The sequence below is a fragment of the Malania oleifera genome, chromosome 6, assembly GCF_029873635.1.
Source record: "Malania oleifera isolate guangnan ecotype guangnan chromosome 6, ASM2987363v1, whole genome shotgun sequence".
Taxonomy (NCBI): domain Eukaryota; kingdom Viridiplantae; phylum Streptophyta; class Magnoliopsida; order Santalales; family Ximeniaceae; genus Malania; species Malania oleifera.
Window position 1 is genome coordinate 81513797 of NC_080422.1, and position 23067 is coordinate 81536863.

Here is a 23067-nt window from a genome sequence, read left to right on the forward strand (position 1 = left end):
TTATTTATTCATTTATTTAAATATTCCGTGTATCACCGATTTCCCACAAATAAGATGTCATTAACGCATTAATCACTACAACAAATTACCGGTCCCTGTTATTCACAAGCTCCAACCATGTCAATATGTTTCCATTTTGCTATTCCTTTGGCAGCAAAAAGATTATTACTTCTTTCCTATCCTGTCCAACTAAATGGAAAACACTGCCCTGCCTCATTACCTTTTCCATCAAAACAAACAAAGCCCATCAGTGTGTGTTTGTGTCTGTGAGAGAGAGATTGAAGTATAAAAATTGCATTTTCCATTGCGAGAAACACTGATCTCGACTTCTGTTTACAAGAAAAATATATGAAACCCAATCCAACAAAAGGAATGTCGAATTGGGCAAAAAATTAGGCTTAAAGTAAATCATCTACAATGAGAATAAAGGTATACACCAAATTTGGGGGTGGGGGATAAATTTTAAGTTCCTCTATGCTCACTTGATTTGCTAATGAAACCTGACACAGGGGAGGCACCAGAAATGCCCCATTTGAGGTGCAATCTGGCCAAGCCCAACAAACCAAGGCACTTTCCCCGTTGACAAATGGGCCTAGTTTGCTGCAGCAATGGCAGTCCTCGGGCTCGGGAGGCCCATGTAGACAAGCCTGGGTGACAGCCGGACCTTTGGGCTGGGCCTCGGCGAAGGGATTGGGCCGTAATTGCCAATTGGGCCAGGATTGACTCGAGGCGATAGGTTGACTTGTTCAAGAGCCCGGACTTGTAGCTCTGCTGGGTAGTCCCTAACACATCCGATTCGAGGCCCAGCTCCCGTGGTCCATTTGCAGGACAGGCGATTTGCCATGTCAAATATTGGTGCTTTAGCCTTACCATCACTGGTGCCCTTGTGGTCTTCTTGGTCAAGGCTTGTGATCACTATTTCCTTGGGGGGACCATCTGCGTTTGCTGCAATCGCAGCCTTGGATTCAATAGTTTTGGTGGGAGACACCGTTGGCTCTGGCTTTGGTTCCTCATCAACTTTAAATGAAGTCGAGTCATCATCTATTGCATACCTCTGGAGAAAATAGATCAAACATAGATCGTTAGCTATGTACATACAAAAATGCATAAAGGCACTCATGGATAAGCAAATAAATTGATACAAAAAGATCGAGGAACTGTACAAACACAAAGTACTTACCTTGACATTAGTGAGGTCTACATTGTGCTCCTGAAGGAAGCTAATGAATTCCCTGAAATTCTCTTCTGTTGGGTGATAGTGGCCACTATAAGGCCATATAGCCTGCCAAAAATGAGGAAATCTATCAGAAAAAATCACAGCATAATGAAGTTCATGCTCTCCCTCTGAATGAATAAAATGTTCATTTTTCCTTTTTAGCACGATGATCCATACCTCAAGAATCCCATCATGGGAAACTAATCTTCCAGCAGCAGTGGTGGCTCCACCAGCAAGAAAACTTGAATGCTGGAACAGGCCTTTCTTCTTCTGCCCCACATACAAAGCCCTTGATGTGCTGAGAACAAAAATCCACTTGGAACCCTCAACAGTTTCCACAAACAAGCCAGTCTGTCTATACACAAGCTTTCCATCTTCAACCACTACTTCATAAGCTTCCCTTTCTTTCTAAAATGCCAGAAGCAAGTAAGACAGCATTAATTAGTTTTATTGCATGTATACTGTGTAATTTTTATGTAAACCAATTCAACAAATTTATTAATGTTGTAAATGTAGATATATTTCAGCATCATGCATCAATGGACTGTCCATGAAATTAATGAATGGTTTAAAACTCTACCGGTCCAAGATATTTGATGCATTGACGCTGCAGGTTGGCCCTTGGGCAGACCTCAAGATTTACTTCTTTGCCATCTCCGACATCCAACCTTCATTTTTCATTAATTAAGGTAGTCAGTCGACAGTCACTGAGGAAGTCAAAAAACAGGAAGCACTGCTCCTCTTTGGTTGCCAAGATGGAACGGATGAAAATGAAAACATTTTGGATGCAAATTTTTACCCATTTGCAATATTATGCATATTAACAAAATGTGGAGTTCAAACTTTCTCCTTTCCTCCCATTTTGTTTAGCAACCAAAAGGAGTGATAAGTTAAATGGCTTAGGTAAAAAGTATTTTACCAGAAGAAGAAAGGTTGACTGCTCTCGCTCTCGAACCAGACATCATAGTACAAGTGCAAATTGTGTCCATAACGATGCCTTGGATCAATCTGTGCAGAAAATATGAAACGTGAAGAGAGATTATGGTCAGCCATTTGAATGTTGGCTTATCTCTTATGGTAATTTGGCAAACGCGTGAATCATGCTTTTTGGAATATAAATAATCTGGAGTGAAAACTTACAGCTTCAAGCCAGTGTTGTAGAGCTAGCTTTTGGGCTTTCTCATCTTTGGACAAACCCTTTCCCACCTGCAATGAGAATTAAGATTAAAAAGTTTCTCCCAGGGAAATTTTTGCGAGAAAGATTACATAACAGAACTGATTCAAGGCGTTTGGAAAGAGTACCTTGGCAGCTCTCGTCCTCGCCCTTGCCCACCGCGAAACAGCACTTTCTGGTTTCTCGACGTTGAAGAATGAAACCGAGCTCCTCTTGAGAGCTGCAAAGTCTAATGCTTTCCACCTAAGACATTGGAGATGAAAAACAGAGTCAAGCAACTTGTAGTTAAAGAGTAATGTCACAAATAAAAGCAACAATTACGTTATAAGATACAAACCAGAGCTCCTCAACCACAACTGCACAATCTGCTAGGTTTCTTCGAGTTCGATAACTTTTATAGACTTTCTGAACTTTAACTGCAGCAGCATCAAGCTCGCTAACTGGTCTTGGTGAAAAAAATATTGGTGATTCAGGAACAGAAATTGTGGACATTGGTTTACTTCCATCGGATTTGCCATTCAAAGTATTTGGAGATGGGTTTTCTTTGTCTTGAATTAAATTCTTGAATGAAACAGTTGTTTCAAGCATAATTTTTACTGGGTTGAGATTCTTCAACCTTTTTGAATTACAGGAATTAATCCCATCCGACCTATTTGACTTGGGGCTGGTTCCTGAATCTGTTTCCTTAAAGCTATCAGTTCTCCATGTTATCTCCCCATCTTCTGAGGAAGAATTGATTTTGTAGGCCAAACCAAAAACCCTGTGTCTCACAATTTCTTCCCAAGCCGAAATGACCAACGAAAGCGATAAGCCCATAATAAATTTGCAGGCAACAAGTTTCGGTTTGCTGTAAGGTAAACCTCTACCTGCACAATGTAATTAAGAAATATATGAAAATCACAAACTTAAATAGGGAGAGCAAACTCAAAAATTAATTTTCCTCCTTCCTAACATCTTGTATAAAGTTGGGGATTTAGCATGGACCTCTGCCTACTTATCAAGAATAAAAATAATAATTAAATGATCAATATGGATATAAAAGCCTCATTTTCTAAATAGCGCACCCTCCGGGCGGGGGAGGAGATGATATATCTTGGCTTCCTTGTAATTCTGCAAGTCCGCTCATTTTTTGGTGTATGGATGAACTGCAAATGTTATCAAGCCCTAATCTAGAAACAGTTCATGTTTCAAATATTTGCAGCAAACACAAAAAGGGGTAGGAGAAAAAAAGGTGATTTGCAGGATTGAATATTTCCACTAATACTAACTTTTCCAATTTAATTATGCTAAAAAGGGTAAGAGAGATGTATCTCCTAGCGAATAAATGATGAAAATATCAAATTTGCCAAACAGTACTGGACTGAAAACCCCCTCTCTGAATTGCTTAACAAAACAATTCAACAGTTATAAAATGTTCAAATATAACAAAACCGTGAGAGTTTCTCATGATTATTACTGCTATTCTTGTTATTAGCAAGACCAGTTCATAAAGAAAAGCATTTTTGCTTTTCAGGAAATAGGAATTATTTACCCAGGAGGGAAAGCACTTTGTCTCAAGTCTCAACCTCAGCCATAAGCAACAGCAGCATATTTAACATACAAAGATACCAAGTTCATATTTTCCCCAACCCATCCAAAAGATAAAAAGAACCATTGATTCAAATCCATCTCCAGTCTCAGAGTCTCCATTTCCATTAACAAACTGAAAAAGAGAAAGACCCAAACACACCCCAATATCAAAAGAAACATGAAAATCCTCCATAAAACAAACAAAGAACCTCTCCATCCAAGAACCCACCAAAGAGAAACAATCTCAAAATTTAAAAAATAGATAGCATGGAGAGAAGGGTCCGTGCCTTCTCTTACCTGCAAATGTCTAAAACCGTACAGTTCCCACGAAGGAAACCAAAGCCCCACTAGCTTCAATGTTACAAGTTGAAAGATGGCTATGACTATGACCAGGCTTTCCCCTTTAAATACACCCACCCGCAATCCTGTAGATAAATAATTAAATAAGTACAGAGTCAATGTTCATAAAGCAACAAAAAGGGTAGGAAAAGGGCAACCACAGAGTCTACTGTGTCTACCCTCAAACACGTACTAGACTTGGAAAATAGAAATTCAGAGTTTGTCCCTTGGAAGATATTCAATTCAACTGGGTTGGAGAGTTTGGAAAGGGAACTGGGAGAAAACCCAATGAAATTTCAAGGGTCCAAAGCCACGAGGGGTTTTGATAACACGAGTTGCCCTGTAGAAAAGTTCATCGAGTGCTTTGCAAGATAAGAGTTCCATTTTCTCGCACCTCCATCAGCAATCCCACGGTAGAGAGAGATAGAGAGCGGTCAAAGAAGGTAACCTCGAAAGGGTTTTCCATTAAAAATCACGACGACCCAGAGATTAGAAAAATCCCTGCATTAAAATTTTAGCACAAAGAATAATCCATGGTCATGCAGTGACGCAGAGGCAGAGGCTAGGCGTCGCGTTCTTGATGGCTCTAGCTGGGGTCTTATCCTACGGAGTGTCAATTTACCATTGTGGCCCATCTTAATTTTAAGCGTGGGAATTCAATTTCGCGTAGATTTTGTGTGAACTGTGAACCCTCTCAACCCTACCGTAATTGAAGACCGAGATGGACAGTTGCCAATAGCCAATAGGCCTAGTTTGCCCTTTTAAAAGGAACAGAAAAGAAAAAGAAAAAATAAAAACTCAGAAAGAATTATTTGACTCTTCTATAAAATAAAATTAAAAAAAGAGCTGTTGAATGAATACTAATGAAATTAATAGATTGATAAGTTTAATTTTTAAAGAATTAAGGACCCATATCCGAATAAAAGGGTAATCTATTAGAAAAAAATATTTTTATTTTTTAAAATTTTTATACATATATGTATGTAACTCGATGACAAGAACATGTTTAACTTTGTAAATATTTGTGTTTTTAATTTTTTTAAAAATCATAAAATTTAATATTTTTAAATTTTTTAAGACTCGTATTAGTTAGATAGAAAATAAAGAATTTGTTTAATTGTAAAAATAATTTTCATTAATAGTGTCAAAACTTTTTATTATTTTATATTTTTAAAACAAATGTGACAAGATTGAACACTAATTTGACTTTTATGCAATTCTTTAAAAATTAAATATGAAAATAGAAATTATTCCCCATAATTAAATGGGTCCTAAAAGTTCCTTAAATGATAAAAGACTAATTGAAGATATTTAAATAGTCAATCTCCTTAGTTAATTATATATTTAGTGGTAGTCCACAAATTAAATAATATTGAATACAATTCGATTGAATTAGATATGTTCATTCACTTATATAAATCCATGGTATGATCATCTTAAACCAAAATCTCACTCATACTATATAAATGTGTATTTATATTATTAAATTATTAGACTTGAGGTGTTGCTTTCCTATTTATGGTACATGATTAATCATGTTTTCATTCAAAAGACCATTAAGGCACTAACCTAAGTGCCGAAATGTTCCAAAGGGACCTTGACGTGGAGGGATGATGATCTTGAAAAATGAAAAATGTATGATATGGAGGTGGAGATCAATCAATGTATGGGGTAACAATGTAAGGGACAATGGTGACTTGAGAAATAAGGTCAATAAAGTCCACGGAGTCGGCATTAATTATCCATTTATTTTCCTAAGTGTCGTAAGATCGCCTAATTATTACAGCTAAATTAGTCTCTAAGTCAAACCTCAGGCCAAAGAAACCGGTAGTCAAGCTAAGAAGTCAATTATGTGAGGGGAAGGTACTAGAACCCCCTACAAAAGCATTCATCGAACAATACTTGATTAGTCTAAGACTATCTTCAAAATCAATTGATCAAGACTTTTGACTCTTTTGTTTTATTAAATTACCAAACCTTTAAATATGGGATAACGATGCAACAACAACAACAATAACAACAAGCCGTAAGTCCTACTAGGTGAGGTCGATTACATGAATCATTTTCTGCCAATTCACTTGATCAAGAGTATTTTCCTCTATTAGATTAAGGGTTGAGAATCTAGGTATACTCCCATTTCACCCCCTCCTCTTGGGAGTACACCTAGATTCTCAATTGGCATCAGAGTGAAGTTGTAATAAATCCTGAACTAGAAGCTACGTAAAGATCCCTATGGCACAAATAGGTGTATCTCCCTTTACTGAAGGACAATCCTCTTCTAGACCACCTATATTCTGCGGTGTTAACTATACCTTTTGGAAACAACGAATGAGAATATACTTGCAAACTATGGATTGAAAAGCTTGGAAAGTAGTCATACATGGTGACCTCATCCCTGCTAAAATCATAGACAACAAAGTAATATCAAAGGAAGAAAAAGAGATGACTGATAATGACTTAAATATGTTGCAAATAAACTCTAGTGCAATGAATGGACTATATTTGTACTCTAAATGTGAATGAGTTCAATAGGATTATGGGATGCAAATCAGCTAAAGAAATCTGGGATGAACTCGAAGTAACCTATGAAGGGATTGTTTGTAAAGACCCGAAAAATTTTAAATGATTAAAATAATTAGAAAAAAATAATAATAAATAAAACAATAAATGAACAGATAAAAAGAATAGTATGAAAAAAAATGAAATAAAATAAAATTAGATTAATTATCAATTAATTAATTAATTATTTATTTATTTGAATTAATAAATTAATTAATCGTTATTTAATTGAATTAATTAAATTAAATATATGATATTTATATGTTTATATATATGTATATATATATATATATTTATAAAAAGGTTATAATAATATAATGTTATAATATAGTATATTATATTATATTATATATATATATATATGTTACCTTTATATATATATATATATATATATATATATATATATATATATAAAGGTAACTGAAGAAAGAAGAAGAAGAAGGAAGAAGAAGAAGTCAGACGCAACACCCCCCCCCCCACTCTGCTCTGAAATTTTTATTTTTCCTGCGCCAGCCACCTCCATCTCTGTCTCTCTCCTTCTCTTAATTTCTCGGTGGATTTGCAGCGGATCGGGAAATGAAAGGTGTCGTTGGATTCCTAGTTCCGCTGCCGACATTTCTACTGGAGCAGATTTTTCATGGGAATGGTTTAGGTACTGCTCCTGGGGAAAGGTAATTTTTCTCCATTTTCTCAATTTTGCTGTTAATATGCAGTTAAATCAACGATCGGATACCACCATGTGGTCCTAGTCGTCGTTATTTTGATGTAAGTAATTTTTCAATTGAGATTTTCTAAGCCCTACTCCAAAGCGAGAGTGAGATTTGGAAAATTTGACAAATTAGTTAAATTTACGGGTATAACTGTTAATTGAAAATTATGACTCTAGAAAATATTTAAATAGTATTTTATTTGGGAATAATTTAAATGGAATTAGGATTTTTGATTCAGGACTCGAGTGAGCACCACAGGTGTAATTTTAGGTTTCGCAAGCATAATTTAGAAAATTAAGTGGGAGTGTTAAATATTAGTTTAAATGTTAATTTGAGGTGTGTGGAGCCTAGGGAAGGCTAGATGAGTAGTATTTTGAGGAAATAAATTAATTAATTTGGAAAATTTGGTAATTTGACTATATTTAAGGGTATATTTATTTATTTAGAATTTAGGGGCCTAGAAAATATTAAAATAATGTTTTATTCAGGATTAATTACATGGAACTAGAATTTTTGATTTAGGATCCAGGTGAGTGCCGTAGGTTTTTTTTCGAAGTCCCTATCGGTGTAGTTCAAAAATTCAAGTAAGGGGAAAATTTATATATTAAATTAAGTTTTTCATAAATTAAAAATGACTATACATTATTTATGTTTTCATCTTATTTTGATGCTAACAAACAAGAAAAACTTAACATATTTGGTTGAGTAATAATATTTTAGGACTCATAAGGATCAAGCATGTAAATGTAAGGTCAAGGATCCATTGCAAGCTTATACTTCAAAGAAGGATGATCATATGAAGCTTAAAGCATAGATTTCAAGATGATATTTTAAAGCTTGAAGGATATAAGAGAAAGTTTAAAAGTATATCAAAACTTGAAGAAAAGCAAAAGAGCCAAAGAAAAGCAAAACGAGAGAGCTCAAAAGACAAGCATGAAGACTCAAGCGCCAAGAATGTCAAAAGTCCTAAAAGTCTTTATATAAGTGCTTCATATTTTAAATATCTTTTGAAATATTTTTGAAACTCTTTTAGGGTTAAATATGGACTTAGAGACTAGTTTTTTAAAACCCTGGAAAATGTTTTTAAAAAGTCACATTCAAGTTTTTCAAATAGCAAAAGGTTTATAAGCTTAAAAAAAATATAAGTTTTGGAAAAAATGACTAGTCAGTCGACTGACCAGAGTGCACTGAATTTTCCCAGTCGAACCTCATAAAAACTCGGTCTCACTCTCTTTCGCTTACTCTCTTTAAATTTCAACAAACATATAAACTGCGTGAATGTTTTTAATTCCTTAATCATGAAAACTATGTGGATTAGAAATTAAATAAACCAAAGTTCAATTTTGATTTGGGATTGCGGAATCCGAATGGGAGTACGTTGGTTGATCAATACTTTGCAGAAACCTCAAAGGAAGTACGCTAATTGGTTAACACCCAAAGACAAATTAACTAAGAATTTATTTAAATTTTGAGTTGTTGGGAATTTGAGTTGTTGTAATGCCCCGAGCCCACCAAGTGGGGCCCACGTTACACGTGTTCCAATCACCTGTATCTAATACCATAATTAACATGCACGCAGTGGAATATAAACAAATAACCTCAAATAAATACAAGAGTTCTATATCACATCCCAAAATTTAACACTACAATGTCTAGATATCTGTATCTATAGCCAACATTTAAAACTTAACCCCGCACAAATATATTTGTATATTTACCAGTATCTCACAATACCCCAAAAATAAGACTACCAAAAATAGTCCCAGCCCAGACCTTTAAGCCCGATTTCTAGAAGAACCTAAAAAAGTTGTGTAGACACCCCATTTTTACCCAGACCCAATATATGTATTACTATTATTATTATTGTTGTTATTTTATTATTATTATTATTATTTTATTTATTATTATTATTATTATTATTATTATTTTTCATTAGTATTATTGATATTACTTTTATTTTTATTTTTTATTTTTTAAGTCTATTTTATTATTATTATTATTTATTATTTTCATTATTATTTTTTAATTTTTAGTATCATTATTATTAGTATTTTTATTACTATTATTACTATTATTTTATTTATTATTATTATTATTTTTCATTAGTATTATTATTATTACTTTTATTTTTATTTCTATTTATATTGTTTATTATTATTATTATTATTATTATTATTATTATTATTATTATTATTATTATTTCCTTATTTCTATACTACTATTATATATTATTTCAAAAAAAATAAAAAAACCATAAACCAAAAAAGGAAATGTTTTTAGGGTTTTTTCAAAATTATTTTTATAAGAAGGTGGGGGGGGGGGGGGGGGGGGCAGCGCACAACAGCCGGGGGCCATTCATACCAAAAAGAAAAAATTTGCTTCTTCTTCTTCTTCTTCCCCTGCCTCCGGTCTCTCCCTCTGTTTTTTTTTTTTTTTCTTTGCTCCTTCATCTCCTTCCCATCATCCTCCGCATACCATCACTCATCACAGCTCCCCGTTACCGCCACCATCACCGCAGTAGCCTCCCGCCCCTCTCTCGTTGTTCCAGGCCACTGCAACAACAGCAACCTTCGGCCATCTTTCTAGTAGTTCAGCAGAACCACCAACCCGAACAAATTCTAGCCGGCTGCCCCCTTTGTTCCAGCTGCTCCAACCCCGGCGCCTCAAGCAACCTCTGCCGCCAGCCCCTTTACCCCAGCACTCAGACTCCCACGGCCGCACCCGTCGCTGCTCACGGCCACGACCCGAGGAACAACCTTGACCTGCAACCGCCCTCACGCCAGCACAGCCGGATCACGGCCTCCTCTGTTTCTGTCATCGCAGGCACGCTTGGCTGATCTTCTAGTCTCTCCAGTGATCCCTCTCCGGCCATCTACTTGCACTTTCCGGCACCCCCCTGTTCTCCAGATCTCCACAAAAAGCCCACGCTCCCCCGCTGTAAGCCTCCCTGCTCTCACGCACACACGCACACTGTTTGGGTTTTAACATTTAAAATTTTAAGTTTTTAAATTATACATGTATATTATATGATTAATACTAGTTATTTTATATGGTTACTATATATTTATATTATAATTGTTGTATTTATAGAATTTTTGTTGTAAGAATTTGTTCTAATATTTAAAGTTTAAATTTTTTATCATATTTGTTACATATATAATATTGTGGTGAGATCTTTTAGCTGATACTCGTGTTTATATTGTTTCTTGTTGTATTTATTATTAATAAATTTATTACTGTTATGAAATATTAATCGTCAGAGTTTGTGTTTAAAGGTCATATATTTGTATTCGTTGTACGTATTAAATATTTAATATTATTGTATAATTGTTGTTGTATCATGTGTGTGTGTATATGTATATATACATTGAATTGGTATTGTATTATTTAGGGTCAAGTATTGATGAGATAATATTTTGAGTTTTTTTTTAGTATGTTTTATTATTTATATGTTTAGTATGCTTGATTTATTTTTATTATTTAAGTTAAACTTTTTTTTATCGGTGTTGAACTAGTCACATTATTTCTTGTTTATATTTATCTAGGGTTTGAGATTATTAATTGATTGGAGTAGTTTCAAAGTTTTTTTTATGATAATGTGTGTCGCGGCGTCCCGGGAGCGCGTGTGCCCCGGGCGGCGAAATAAAAAATCAATTTAATATTTTCATGGAAAAACATGGTGTAGGAGTCGCCACTAACCTTTAGTGCGGTTAGAACACATGATTACTACCCCGTTAGGGGTAGAATCAGTCTACATTACCAGAGTTGGGGTCGGGAGTTCGGTTACGCGAGGGGAAGGTACGAGCACCCCCTACGCGCCCGTTCTTACGAACGGTACCTAATTAATTTTAAATTATCCCTAAGTTAATTTAATAAGTCGTTAAACTACTCCTTTTATGAATTAATAAACACACATAAAAAATGAATAAATAAATATATACAAATATTCCCTCAGAGCTTAAGGTACGTGAAGCCCGAAGGCTCATACCCCCGCAATAAAATCATAGGGATAAATATACACAAAAATACTTATTAAAATAATACCAAAATACTAGAAATAATGGATATCGCAATACAAAATATAAACATAGGATATAGTTGAAAATTCCAGAAATATGTGAAAATAATACCCTTAATATATTATAATGATAATACATTACCTATAATAATAATACTACTATAATAATAACACACATATATCTCATAATATTAATAACACATAAATACCAATACAATATTATAATACCACTTTAATCATAACACGTAAATATTAATATTATAACATAATAATACTACTAGACTAATAATACATATATATCATAATTTTAATAACTATACAATATGATAATATATCTTAACAAATATATGCAAAAACCCTAAATATATTAGGCAATATGTATAATAATAATAATAGGTTGGAAATAATTAGAGCCTTACAATTAATGTACAATAACAATATGGAAACAAATTAAACCCTATAATACACATGCAATATATACAATAATGGAAACTATTACACAAGTAATATTATGGAAAGCAATTTAAACCCTAGAGTTAACAAATAAAACACGTGACAATAATTATGGAAATAATTTTAAAACCTTACCATTAATATATCATGACAATATGAGAGACCAATCGAACCCTAAATAAAGCATATGATGAACAAAACCCTAAATATACCATTAAAACCCTAAATACAACACGTAATAATTTAAACCCTAAATACACAATACATAAATAACATACCACAAGATAATATACATAGATACAACTATTAATTAAATGCTACAACAAACAATTTATTAATATGCACACATACATAGCATAGATATAAATATTACCTAAATATTACAACAAATTATATATTAATATACATATATACACAGCCTGGATATAAATATTAACTAAATATTACAACAAATTAATATACATATATATACATAGCCTATATGCAAATATTAATTAAAAGCTACAGCAAATATTATACTAATATACACACATGCAAATAAAGAAAAGGAAAAGAGAAAAAAAAACTTAGACTTTAATAATTAAAATAAAACCAATATACATATAGATATAATTATATACTGTATGTGTGTGTGTGTGTGCGCGAGTGACTGGTCGGGAGCAGCAGGAGATTTACCAGATACTTACCGTGGGCTGACGGAGAGGAAGCAGGTGGCCGGTGGTTGCTGTTTGCCGTTCCTGACTGTTGTTGCCGCTAGCCGTGGAGGCTGGAATGGTTGCAGGAGTCTGGAGAAGATAGTTGGCCGGAGTGGTGCAGCAGCTGGGAGTGAGGGATGGCCGGGCTAGTGATGGTGACTTGCCGGAGAGAGAGCGTGACTGGGGGCTTCGCACGGAGCTCGCTGCTGCCTGTGTGTCGTCTGCAGCTGTTTGTAGAGTGGCCGTGAGGGGCAGGGTGGTTGCCGGAGAGTTGCTGGAGAGTGGAGGCTGCTGTGGCTGGGGAAGGGCTCGCCGGAGATGCTGGTCGGAGTTGGAGTACTGGCACCAGAACCAGCAGGAGGCTGGCCTCGGGCACAGCTGTTCTGCTGTGCTCTTGGGAGACGACGGCGATTGTGAAGGCGTGAGCGGTGAGCGATGGGCGGCGAGTCGGCGACGGCGACTACGATTTTGCGAGATTGAATATGAAACCCTAAGTGCCCAAAATCTGCTAAACGAAATTGATGAAGGGATGAACTGACGAGTGAAATGGGGATCTGTGAATTAGAAATTGAGAATCGCGTGGGCACTGCAGTGTCGCAGTGGACTGGTGGGCTAGAATCCGAGGGTTGCAACAAGGGGGCTTGTGGGAACACGGCTATGGAGTGGTTCGGGGGGGGGGGTTTTGCTATGTTGGAGAGAGCGGCAGAGGGCAGAGGGATGAAGAGGAAGAAGAAGAGGACAGAGGCAGAAGGTTTTTTTTTTTTTGTTTTCGCGTGCTGCTGTGCTTCCCCCTCCTGTGCTGTGCGCCCTAAGCCTTTTTAAAGGCTCTAAAAAAAAACCCTAATATATCTTTCCTTTCTTGATTTTTATTTTTTTTTTATGGTATTTTTCTTTTGGAAATATCATTATGAGTATAACTAATATTATGGTAATAATAATAATAATAATAATAATAATAATAATAATAATAATAATAATAATAATAAGGTAATAAAAAAAAAGTAAAATAATAACAAAATAATAATAATAATAATAATAATAATAATAATAATAATAACAGAAATAAATAATAATAATAATAATAATAGTACTAATAAAGATAAAAATTCTAATAATAATAAAAATAATATTAATAGCAACGAAAATAAATAAATAAATAAATAATAATAATAATAATAATAATAATAATAATAATAATAATAATAAGAGAAACAAAAATACTAATAATAATAATAAGTAAATAAAGAAAAATAATAAATAGTAATAATAAAGATAAAGATACTAATAATAATAAAGAAAATTGAGAAATAATATTAATAATAATGAGAATAAATAATAATAATAATAATAATAATAATAATAAAGATAAAGATACTAATAATAATAATAAATAAATAATATTAATGATAATAAAAATAATGATAATAATAATAATAACCAAGAAAGCAAAATAATAGTAAAGTAATAATAATAAAAATAATACCATAATAATAACATAATATCTAAAATAATAATGTAAATAATAATAAAAAATACTAAAAAATGATAACAAAAAATAATAATAACAAAAATAAATAAATAATAATAAGAACAATAATACTAATAAATAAAAATACTAATAAAAATAATAATAATAATGAACTAAAATGAAAATAATAATAGTAATATAATAATAATATTGGGTCTGGGTAAAAATGGGGTGTCTACAGCTGCCCCTCTTTGTAGGTTTCGTTGCTTCAAAGTAAAAGTAGGAACTCTCCTACGTTTTTTGTAGTAACAAGCCTGCAAAGATAAAAGACACCTATTTTAGCCAGGCCACAACAACTCTCTATGGCTTTTCAGGTTAATCAAGAGTTGTTTATTTCTGCCAACCAGAAACGATCTGCATTGAATGTAAGAATCCGGGTTGAGGTACACAGGGATGGCTTGCTGCGAATGTAAGAATCCGAGCCGTAGGGATACGATGATCCAGCCATGGGACATAATGATGGCTTGCTTCGAATGTAAGAATCCGAGCCGTAGGGACACGATGATCCAGCCATGGGACACAATGATGGCTTGCTTCGAATGTAAGAATCCGAGCCGTAGGGACACGATGATCCAGCCATGGGACACAAGAGATGGCTTGCTTCGAATGTAAGAATCCGAGCCGTAGGGACACGATGATCCAGCCATGGGACACAAGAGATGGCTTGCTTCGAATGTAAGAATCCGAGCCACGATGATCCAGCCATGGGACACAATGATGGCTTGCTTCGAATGTAAGAATCCGAGCCGTAGGGATACGATGATCCAGCCATGGGACACAATGATGGCTTGCTTCGAATGTAAGAATCCGAGCCGTAGGGACACGATGATCCAGCCATGGGAAACAATGATGGCTTGCTTCGAATGTAAGAATCCGAGCCGTAGGGACACGATGATCCAGCCATGGGACACAATGATGGCTTGCTTCGAATGTAAGAATCCGAGCCGTAGGGACACGATGATCCAGCCATAGGACACAATGATGGCTTGCTTCGAATGTAAGAATCCGAGCCGTAGGGACACGATGATCCAGCCATGGGACACAATGATGGCTTGCTTCGAATGTAAGAATCCGAGCCGTAGGGACACGATGATCCAGCCATGGGACACAATGATGGCTTGCTTCGAATGTAAGAATCCGAGCCGTAGGGACACGATGATCCAGCCATGGGAAACAATGATGGCTTGCTTCGAATGTAAGAATCCGAGCCGTAGGGACACGATGATCCAGCCATGGGACACAATGATGGCTTGCTTCGAATGTAAGAATCCGAGCCGTAGGGACACGATGATCCAGCCATGGGACACAATGATGGCTTGCTTCGAATGTAAGAATCCGAGCCGTAGGGACACGATGATCCAGCCATCTCAACCAGTATTTGGAAAATGCACTTGGGGTAAAGTCTAAATGTCAATGAATGAATCCCCTATCTTTGGGATTAGTTGCCCTAGTTTCAAAATAAATCAATGTGTGTACGGGGTCAACTTGCCCCAATTTTCCAAGTAAATCAATGTGTGCTTGGGGTCAGTTACCCCAGCTCATAATTAAACACAACAGAATCTCTCCATCAAGGATGTCAAATAATCATTCAAAAGCTCAAGATAAGTGTGAAGGGTGCTCTATTGCTGCTTGTGATGCTAGAATGCAATGATATGCTGCTATATGTATGCATGTTGCTAACTTATAATGCAATGATATGTTGCTATTAATATGCATGTTACTAACTTGTGATTATATGTTTGCATTTTTATTTTTTTGTGTAATGTATGAAACGCACAATGGCAATGCATGAGATGTATGGTAATGCGTGAAATGCATGACAATGTATAAGATGCATGGTAATACATAAAATGCATGAGATGCGTGAAACTGCATGATAATACATGGAATGCATGAGATGTGTGGTAATGTGTGAAGTATAGGGTAATGCATGAAATGCATGGCGATGCATAAGACATATGATAATGCGTGAAATGCATGACAATGCATAAGATATATGGTAATGTATGAAATGTAGGTATGACGATGCATAAGATGTATGGTAATGCGAGAAATGCAGGGCAATGCATAAGATGTATTACCATACATGAAGTGTAGGTAATGCATGCAATGGATGACAATGCATGCATGAAATGCATGACAATGCATGAGATGTATGGTAATGCAAGGAATGCATGGAAACGCATGAAATCTTAGGTGATGCATGAAATACATGGCAATGCATGAGATGTATGGTAATGCATGGAATGCATGGCAATATATGGATTTTAGGGAATGCATGAAATGTATGACGATGCATGAAATTCGGGGTAATGCATGACAATGCATGAATCTTTTCTCCCAATGACCTCATCTTTGGTCTCTACATGAGATTCGCCACATTTGAATGGATTTGTAACCGATCTTAGTTTAATTTTCTTTATTCATCCGGTCATGAAAGTGATTGACTCAACTCAAAAATCACAAAATCTGCCCCATTTGAATGGACCTACAGCTGATCCTAACTTTGATTTCTTATTCCAATCTGATAAGAAAGTGCTTGAATGGGACCTACTGAGACTCAACTCGGAATTTGCCCCAGTTAAATTCATCTGCCACCGATCTTGACTCTATTGTTGGATCCCATAACATTTGCCTTAGTTTGACTGCTCTTTCTCCACAAGGATCTCTTTTATAGAAATTTCTGGTGATTCTGAAACTCTTTGACTATCCATCTCCTTTTAATGCTCTAAAGAATAAGAAAGGTTCCTTTTTCTCTTTTTTTTTTTTTTTTTTTTTTTTTTTTTTTTTTTTTTTTTTGTATGGAACGAGGAATGATTATGCAACTATGACATCAACTTGCTAAATCAAAAGGCCATCTGCACAAAATAAATGTTTTACCATGTTTCAATGCTATCATAGGAAAAATTCATACCAGTATTCAAAAGTCGTATAACGTTGATTTCCCAGCTTAGATGATTGTCCTTCTTTTCAACTGTCCCTGTTTCATCAACCCATGCTTTGATCTCAAGATGGTCTTTAAGACTCGGGACGAAACGTAGGCTTAAGGATGTAGGATTTCAGAATAAAAGGGAAACTAAGGCTCAAAAATACCACCCCAAATAATGTTTTATGCTCCCAGTTCGAGTTGAGGCGTTTTGCAAGATATTGACCGAACTTGTTATTTAAACAAGCTGCCTACGTACCTTTTCAGGATCAGGTCATTACGTAGTTCAGACTCAACATTGAGTCTAACAAATCTTTCGAGACAATAATGTATACCAATCTGGTCAGGACTTTCATTAGGACCGTAATGTAGGCTAAGGATATGGGTTAAAGAAGAAAGGAATTACATAAGGCTCAAAATCATCAATATCATCAGGGTAATTTGGTCAAAGATCACATATGTAGTAAGTCCCTTATTCTCTTTTCTTCTTCCTTCTACTTTTCTTTTTTCTTTTTTCTTTTAATATTCTTTTCCTCCTTTTACTGCAACTTTCACTTTTTCTTTTGACTTCATTTTCATTTGAACTTCAATTGGGACCAATCTTTTAAAAACTGCCCCAATGTAGGGTGTGATCCTTTGACGGGTTAATCAAGAAATGAATCTTTCAGGCTCCAAAAGGGTTTGCAAGGACTTTCTTCTTTGACTTTCTTTTGGGTAGCAGAATAATGGCCTGCCATCCTTTTGGTAATGACTATTGTCTCAAATGATTTACCAAACGCTAAGGGACCCAAACCCAGGTTAGCTTTTTGGTGATCTAACTTTTAAGGAAAAAGCTGGTTTAACATTCAGGCTCAAATTGGTTAGCAAATGGTAAATCTTTGTTTGGGTTCTTTTTAGGGATAACTGGTCGGCCAAAGAGGGCCATCCATCATTTGATCAAAACATGAGTGATTAATAGATAGGAAATTATTAGAACAGTGCAGCCACTTCGTTGAATTCCTTGGAAGGTAAGATGCTTCTTCATAACATTTGAATTCAATGATTGTTTCATCCTTTAAATCTCTTTCTAACTCATGAACACTGGCAATATTACTTTCCCTATTTCGGCATGAAACATAAGCAAACAGAATTTGGCAATTAGACTCATGATGCAAGTGAGATAACGAAATGCATGACTCATTTTATTGAATATAGAAACTATTCCGAGACACAAGTGTCCACGGATTACAAAAAGCAAATAACAACGGAAAATAAAAGAACATCAACTAAGAAGGATTAGATAGTCAAAAGTTCGGTACTCCATCACTTTAGCCTTGGTGGACAACGACTGAAACCATTGATTTAGGAACCTCCCTGATATGTTAACCACTTCCTTCCTCGTGTTTGGGCAAAGGATTCCCCTGGACTCCCGGTTGCTTGTCATCAAAAGCTAACCATCCTGCATCTCTTAACGACTGCACCTTATGCTTGAAAGCCCAACAACGGTCAATGGTATGGCCGGGAGAGTTAGCATGGTACTCACAGCGAACCCCAGGGTCATACCACTGTGGTGGAGGGTTCGCAACGGGCGTCCCAGGGATCGCAGATACCATCCCCTTTTCCCGCAGCTGAGGAAATAATTCGGCATATGTCATGGGAATGGGGTCCACCCTTCGGAAGTTTCTCGTCACAAACCTGTCTTGTATTTGCTGATTCGGCGGACCAGAGTGAACAATCTGGGATCTTGTGCCTGTATGCATCGTTTCATTTACCATGGGCTCAAAACCAGAGTTTCTATTGGGCCATTGGTTCCCACCTCTGGCATACTGATTCTTCCAATTAAACTGCCCCTGTATCATTTGAATCTCTTCCTCTTTCTTCCTATTAGTCCACCTTTTGCCTAAGCCAGTTTCCGAGCCATTATCCTTAACTAGGCCTGCCTTGATATCGCCTTCAATCCTTCCTCCCGCAGCCACAATATCCATAAAATCATGGGGAGTTGCTCCCCGAAGGTGCGTACGGTAGGGGTCTTTAATGTGCTCACGAACAAGGAGATGGCCTCTCGGTCACTCACCGGGGGGTCCACTTGGATCGACATATCCCTCCACCTATAAGCATATTCTCTGAATGTTTCGGTGGACTTCTTCTCCATTTCTTGCAGAGTCATTCGATCAGGTGCCATTTCCGTCACGTGGCGATAGTGAGTGATAAAGGCACTAGCCAAGTCCTTCCAAGTGCGGACCCGAGCCTTATCTTGTTGAATGTACCAACGGATGGCGGACCCGGTCAAACTGCTTTGAAAGCAATGCATCATTAGCTTTTCATCATCCGAGTAAGCGGCCATTGCTTGGCAGTACATCACTAAATGTGTTCGAGGGCACCGGGTCCCGTCAAACTTTTCAAAGTCTGGCATTTTAAACTTCGGCGGCAGGATGACTTTCGGCACCAAGCAAAGGTCATTTGGATTAACTGAATCGAAAGTATTAGAACCTTCCATTGCTTTTAAACGTTCTTCTAATACGTCGCAGCGACGCTCAGCCTCAGATTTGCTTATTCCCATATCAGACGGTACTAACGGAGGAGTTCCTACCACTGGGAACCCCTGTGCTGGCATAGCAGGGATGAAAGGAGGCATATTTGGCGGTGGACCCCCCATGACACCAGACGGTGGAATTGATGTTTGTCCATGATCAGGGGTGAACCCTGGGGGATGAGCGGGGTCCACATCTACTTCGGGATCAACATGCACTGCCTTTCCCTTGTTCATCAGTAACTCCAGAACCTTACTTATCTTGTCATTTATCTCTTCTTGTCCTTGTTCTAGACCCAGGACTCTATTTTCCAATTGTTCACTCATTTCTCTCGCTCTTCGCCTGGTATTGTACTGATGCGTGGTGGTCTCAATTATTGCTTTATATTACTTAAACCACCTCTTTGATTAGGAGCTGAAAACCAACAAACTTCCTTTTAGAATCGTGGATGCAAAGTATGAATGCATGGATGCAATGTATGTTTGTGCATGGATGTAACTAGTGCAATTACACATACAAATAGAGATATGAACATGCATGTGACCTAGCGTGCATGACTATGTATGAAATGAGATGCATGAATATGATGTCCTAAATTACTACTTAGCCAAAATTCTAGAAAAACCCCACTAATGAAACGGATCAAGATTAACATAATCATTGATGGGCTACGATTTCAATTCAATTTCTCCCTTACCCATTCATTTCCTTGATGAGGGTCTATGTACCTCAGATTCTATAAAGGGTCAAGTTATGTTCTGAGGTTGGGGTTGACTCAGGCTAGTCAACCCACTGGATTTGTTCAATACGGGCTTGTGGACTTTAGTGTGCACTTAGGCCTCAGGTATTTTAAAATATGGGCTTCAATATACTTCATGATGGGATCAGGCCCTAATTTTAAAAGGATTTGGGCTTGGATTGTTTAGAAAATATGGGCCTGGATTTTTAGGGTAATAAGGCCGAAGCCCATTTATGGAAATCTGGATTTGACCCATTTTGAAAATCAGGTCTGGACCGAGTTTTTACTTAGGAAAAGGTTGGGCCTATACTTGTTATTTCTCAAAAAAATTGGGCCCGAGTTACTTGAAAAGGGTTGGGCCAACCCATATTTTAAAATGCTTGGGCCAAGTGCTTCATTATTTTTTTTTTTCGAAAGGATGGGTCTTGGTCTCATTATTGGGCTTTTTTCAGAATACTAACTAAGTAGTATGTATGTCTAAATGTATGTCAAATGCATGATATAATACAAAGTATTTCACATATATGCAACACACTATTCATGGAGAAGGATGTGGCTCCTGTCCCAACCTAGGGTAGGTACGTATGTATAGGGTTCTTCATGGCTCTACCCTAGTTAAGGAAGACTATAGACAAGTATGTGTGGGTAGGTTCTAACCCTATTGACAAAAGGTTCCCAGTTTTGAATTTCATCCTCCCCCATAGGGGTCCGGATAAAACCCGCACTGAGTGGAGTGGTTCGCGGGTCCCATCAAGCTCTGCCACGAAGGGACTGACGCTATTACACTCCTATCTAGTCCTAGTAAGGAAAGCTCAGGTATAGAGCGTGAGAGTGTGTGAATTCAATTTTTTAACCTAATCCCGCTATCCTCACATTTATTCACATGCTATAAACAATATGGAAACAAGATATCTACCATTAATATATATATTCAAAAGATAAGGAAACACAATATATGCAATTAATATGTTTATTCACAAAAATTTGGAAACAAAAAATAAGGAAACAAAATTTTTTTTTTTTTTAATTAATTAAGGTTATTTACAAATTATGGAAGTAAAATATTTACAATTAATCAAAGTTATTTACAAATTAAAATATTCACAAAATAAGGAGTAATTAAAAGATTTATTAAATTAGAACTTAGGATAATTTCTAATTAATTAATGGCTCGACTCTCAGGGGTCCCCAGCGGAGTCGCCAAGCTGTCGCGGCGTCCCGGGAGCGCGTGTGCCCCGGGCGGCGAAATTAAAAATCAATTTAATATTTTCATGGAAAAACATGGTGTAGGAGTCGCCACTAACCTTTAGTGCGGTTAGAACACATGATTACTACCCCGTTAGGGGTAGAATCAGTCTACATTACCAGAGTTGGGGTCGGGAGTTCGGTTACGCGAGGGGAAGGTACGAGGCACCCCCTACGCGCCCGTTCTTACGAACGGTACCTAATTAATTTTAAATTATCCCTACGTTAATTTAATAAGTCGTTAAACTACTCCTTTTATGAATTAATAAACACACATAAAAAATGAATAAATAAATATATACAAATATTCCCTCAGAGCTTAAGGTACGTGAAGCCCGAAGGCTCATACCCCCGCAATAAAATCATAGGGATAAATATACACAAAAATACTTATTAAAATAATACCAAAATACTAGAAATAATGGATATCGCAATACAAAATATAAACATAGGATATAGTTGAAAATTCCAGAAATATGTGAAAATAATACCCTTAATATATTATAATGATAATACATTACCTATAATAATAATACTACTATAATAATAACACACATATATCTCATAATATTAATAACACATAAATACCAATACAATATTATAATACCACTTTAATCATAACACGTAAATATTAATATTATAACATAATAATACTACTAGACTAATAATACATATATATCATAATTTTAATAACTATACAATATGATAATATATCTTAACAAATATATGCAAAAACCCTAAATATATTAGGCAATATGTATAATAATAATAATAGGTTGGAAATAATTAGAGCCTTACAATTAATGTACAATAACAATATGGAAACAAATTAAACCCTATAATACACATGCAATATATACAATAATGGAAACTATTACACAAGTAATATTATGGAAAGCAATTTAAACCCTAGAGTTAACAAATAAAACACGTGACAATAATTATGGAAATAATTTTAAAACCTTACCATTAATATATCATGACAATATGAGAGACCAATCGAACCCTAAATAAAGCATATGATGAACAAAACCCTAAATATACCATTAAAACCCTAAATACAACACGTAATAATTTAAACCCTAAATACACAATACATAAATAACATACCACAAGATAATATACATAGATACAACTATTAATTAAATGCTACAACAAACAATTTATTAATATGCACACATACATAGCATAGATATAAATATTACCTAAATATTACAACAAATTATATATTAATATACATATATACACAGCCTGGATATAAATATTAACTAAATATTACAACAAATTAATATACATATATATACATAGCCTATATGCAAATATTAATTAAAAGCTACAGCAAATATTATACTAATATACACACATGCAAATAAAAGAAAAGGAAAA

General features: G+C 35.7%; 1 protein-coding gene across 1 annotated transcript; it reads right to left on the reverse strand.

Annotated features, from left to right (window-relative positions):
* Nucleotides 1-278: 278 nt before the first annotated feature.
* On the reverse strand, nt 279-4734 carry LOC131157529 (IQ domain-containing protein IQM1-like). Its single transcript, XM_058111756.1, has 10 exons — nt 4492-4734; nt 4257-4384; nt 2728-3256; nt 2519-2633; nt 2357-2422; nt 2136-2224; nt 1797-1884; nt 1394-1624; nt 1181-1282; nt 279-1054 (listed from the first exon to the last, which is right to left on the reverse strand). The coding sequence occupies exons 3-10, from the start codon at nt 3204-3206 to the stop codon at nt 593-595; spliced, it is 1632 nt and encodes a 543-aa protein (XP_057967739.1). The 5' UTR covers nt 3207-3256; nt 4257-4384; nt 4492-4734; the 3' UTR covers nt 279-592.
* Between the last annotated feature and the right edge of the window lie 18333 nt (nt 4735-23067).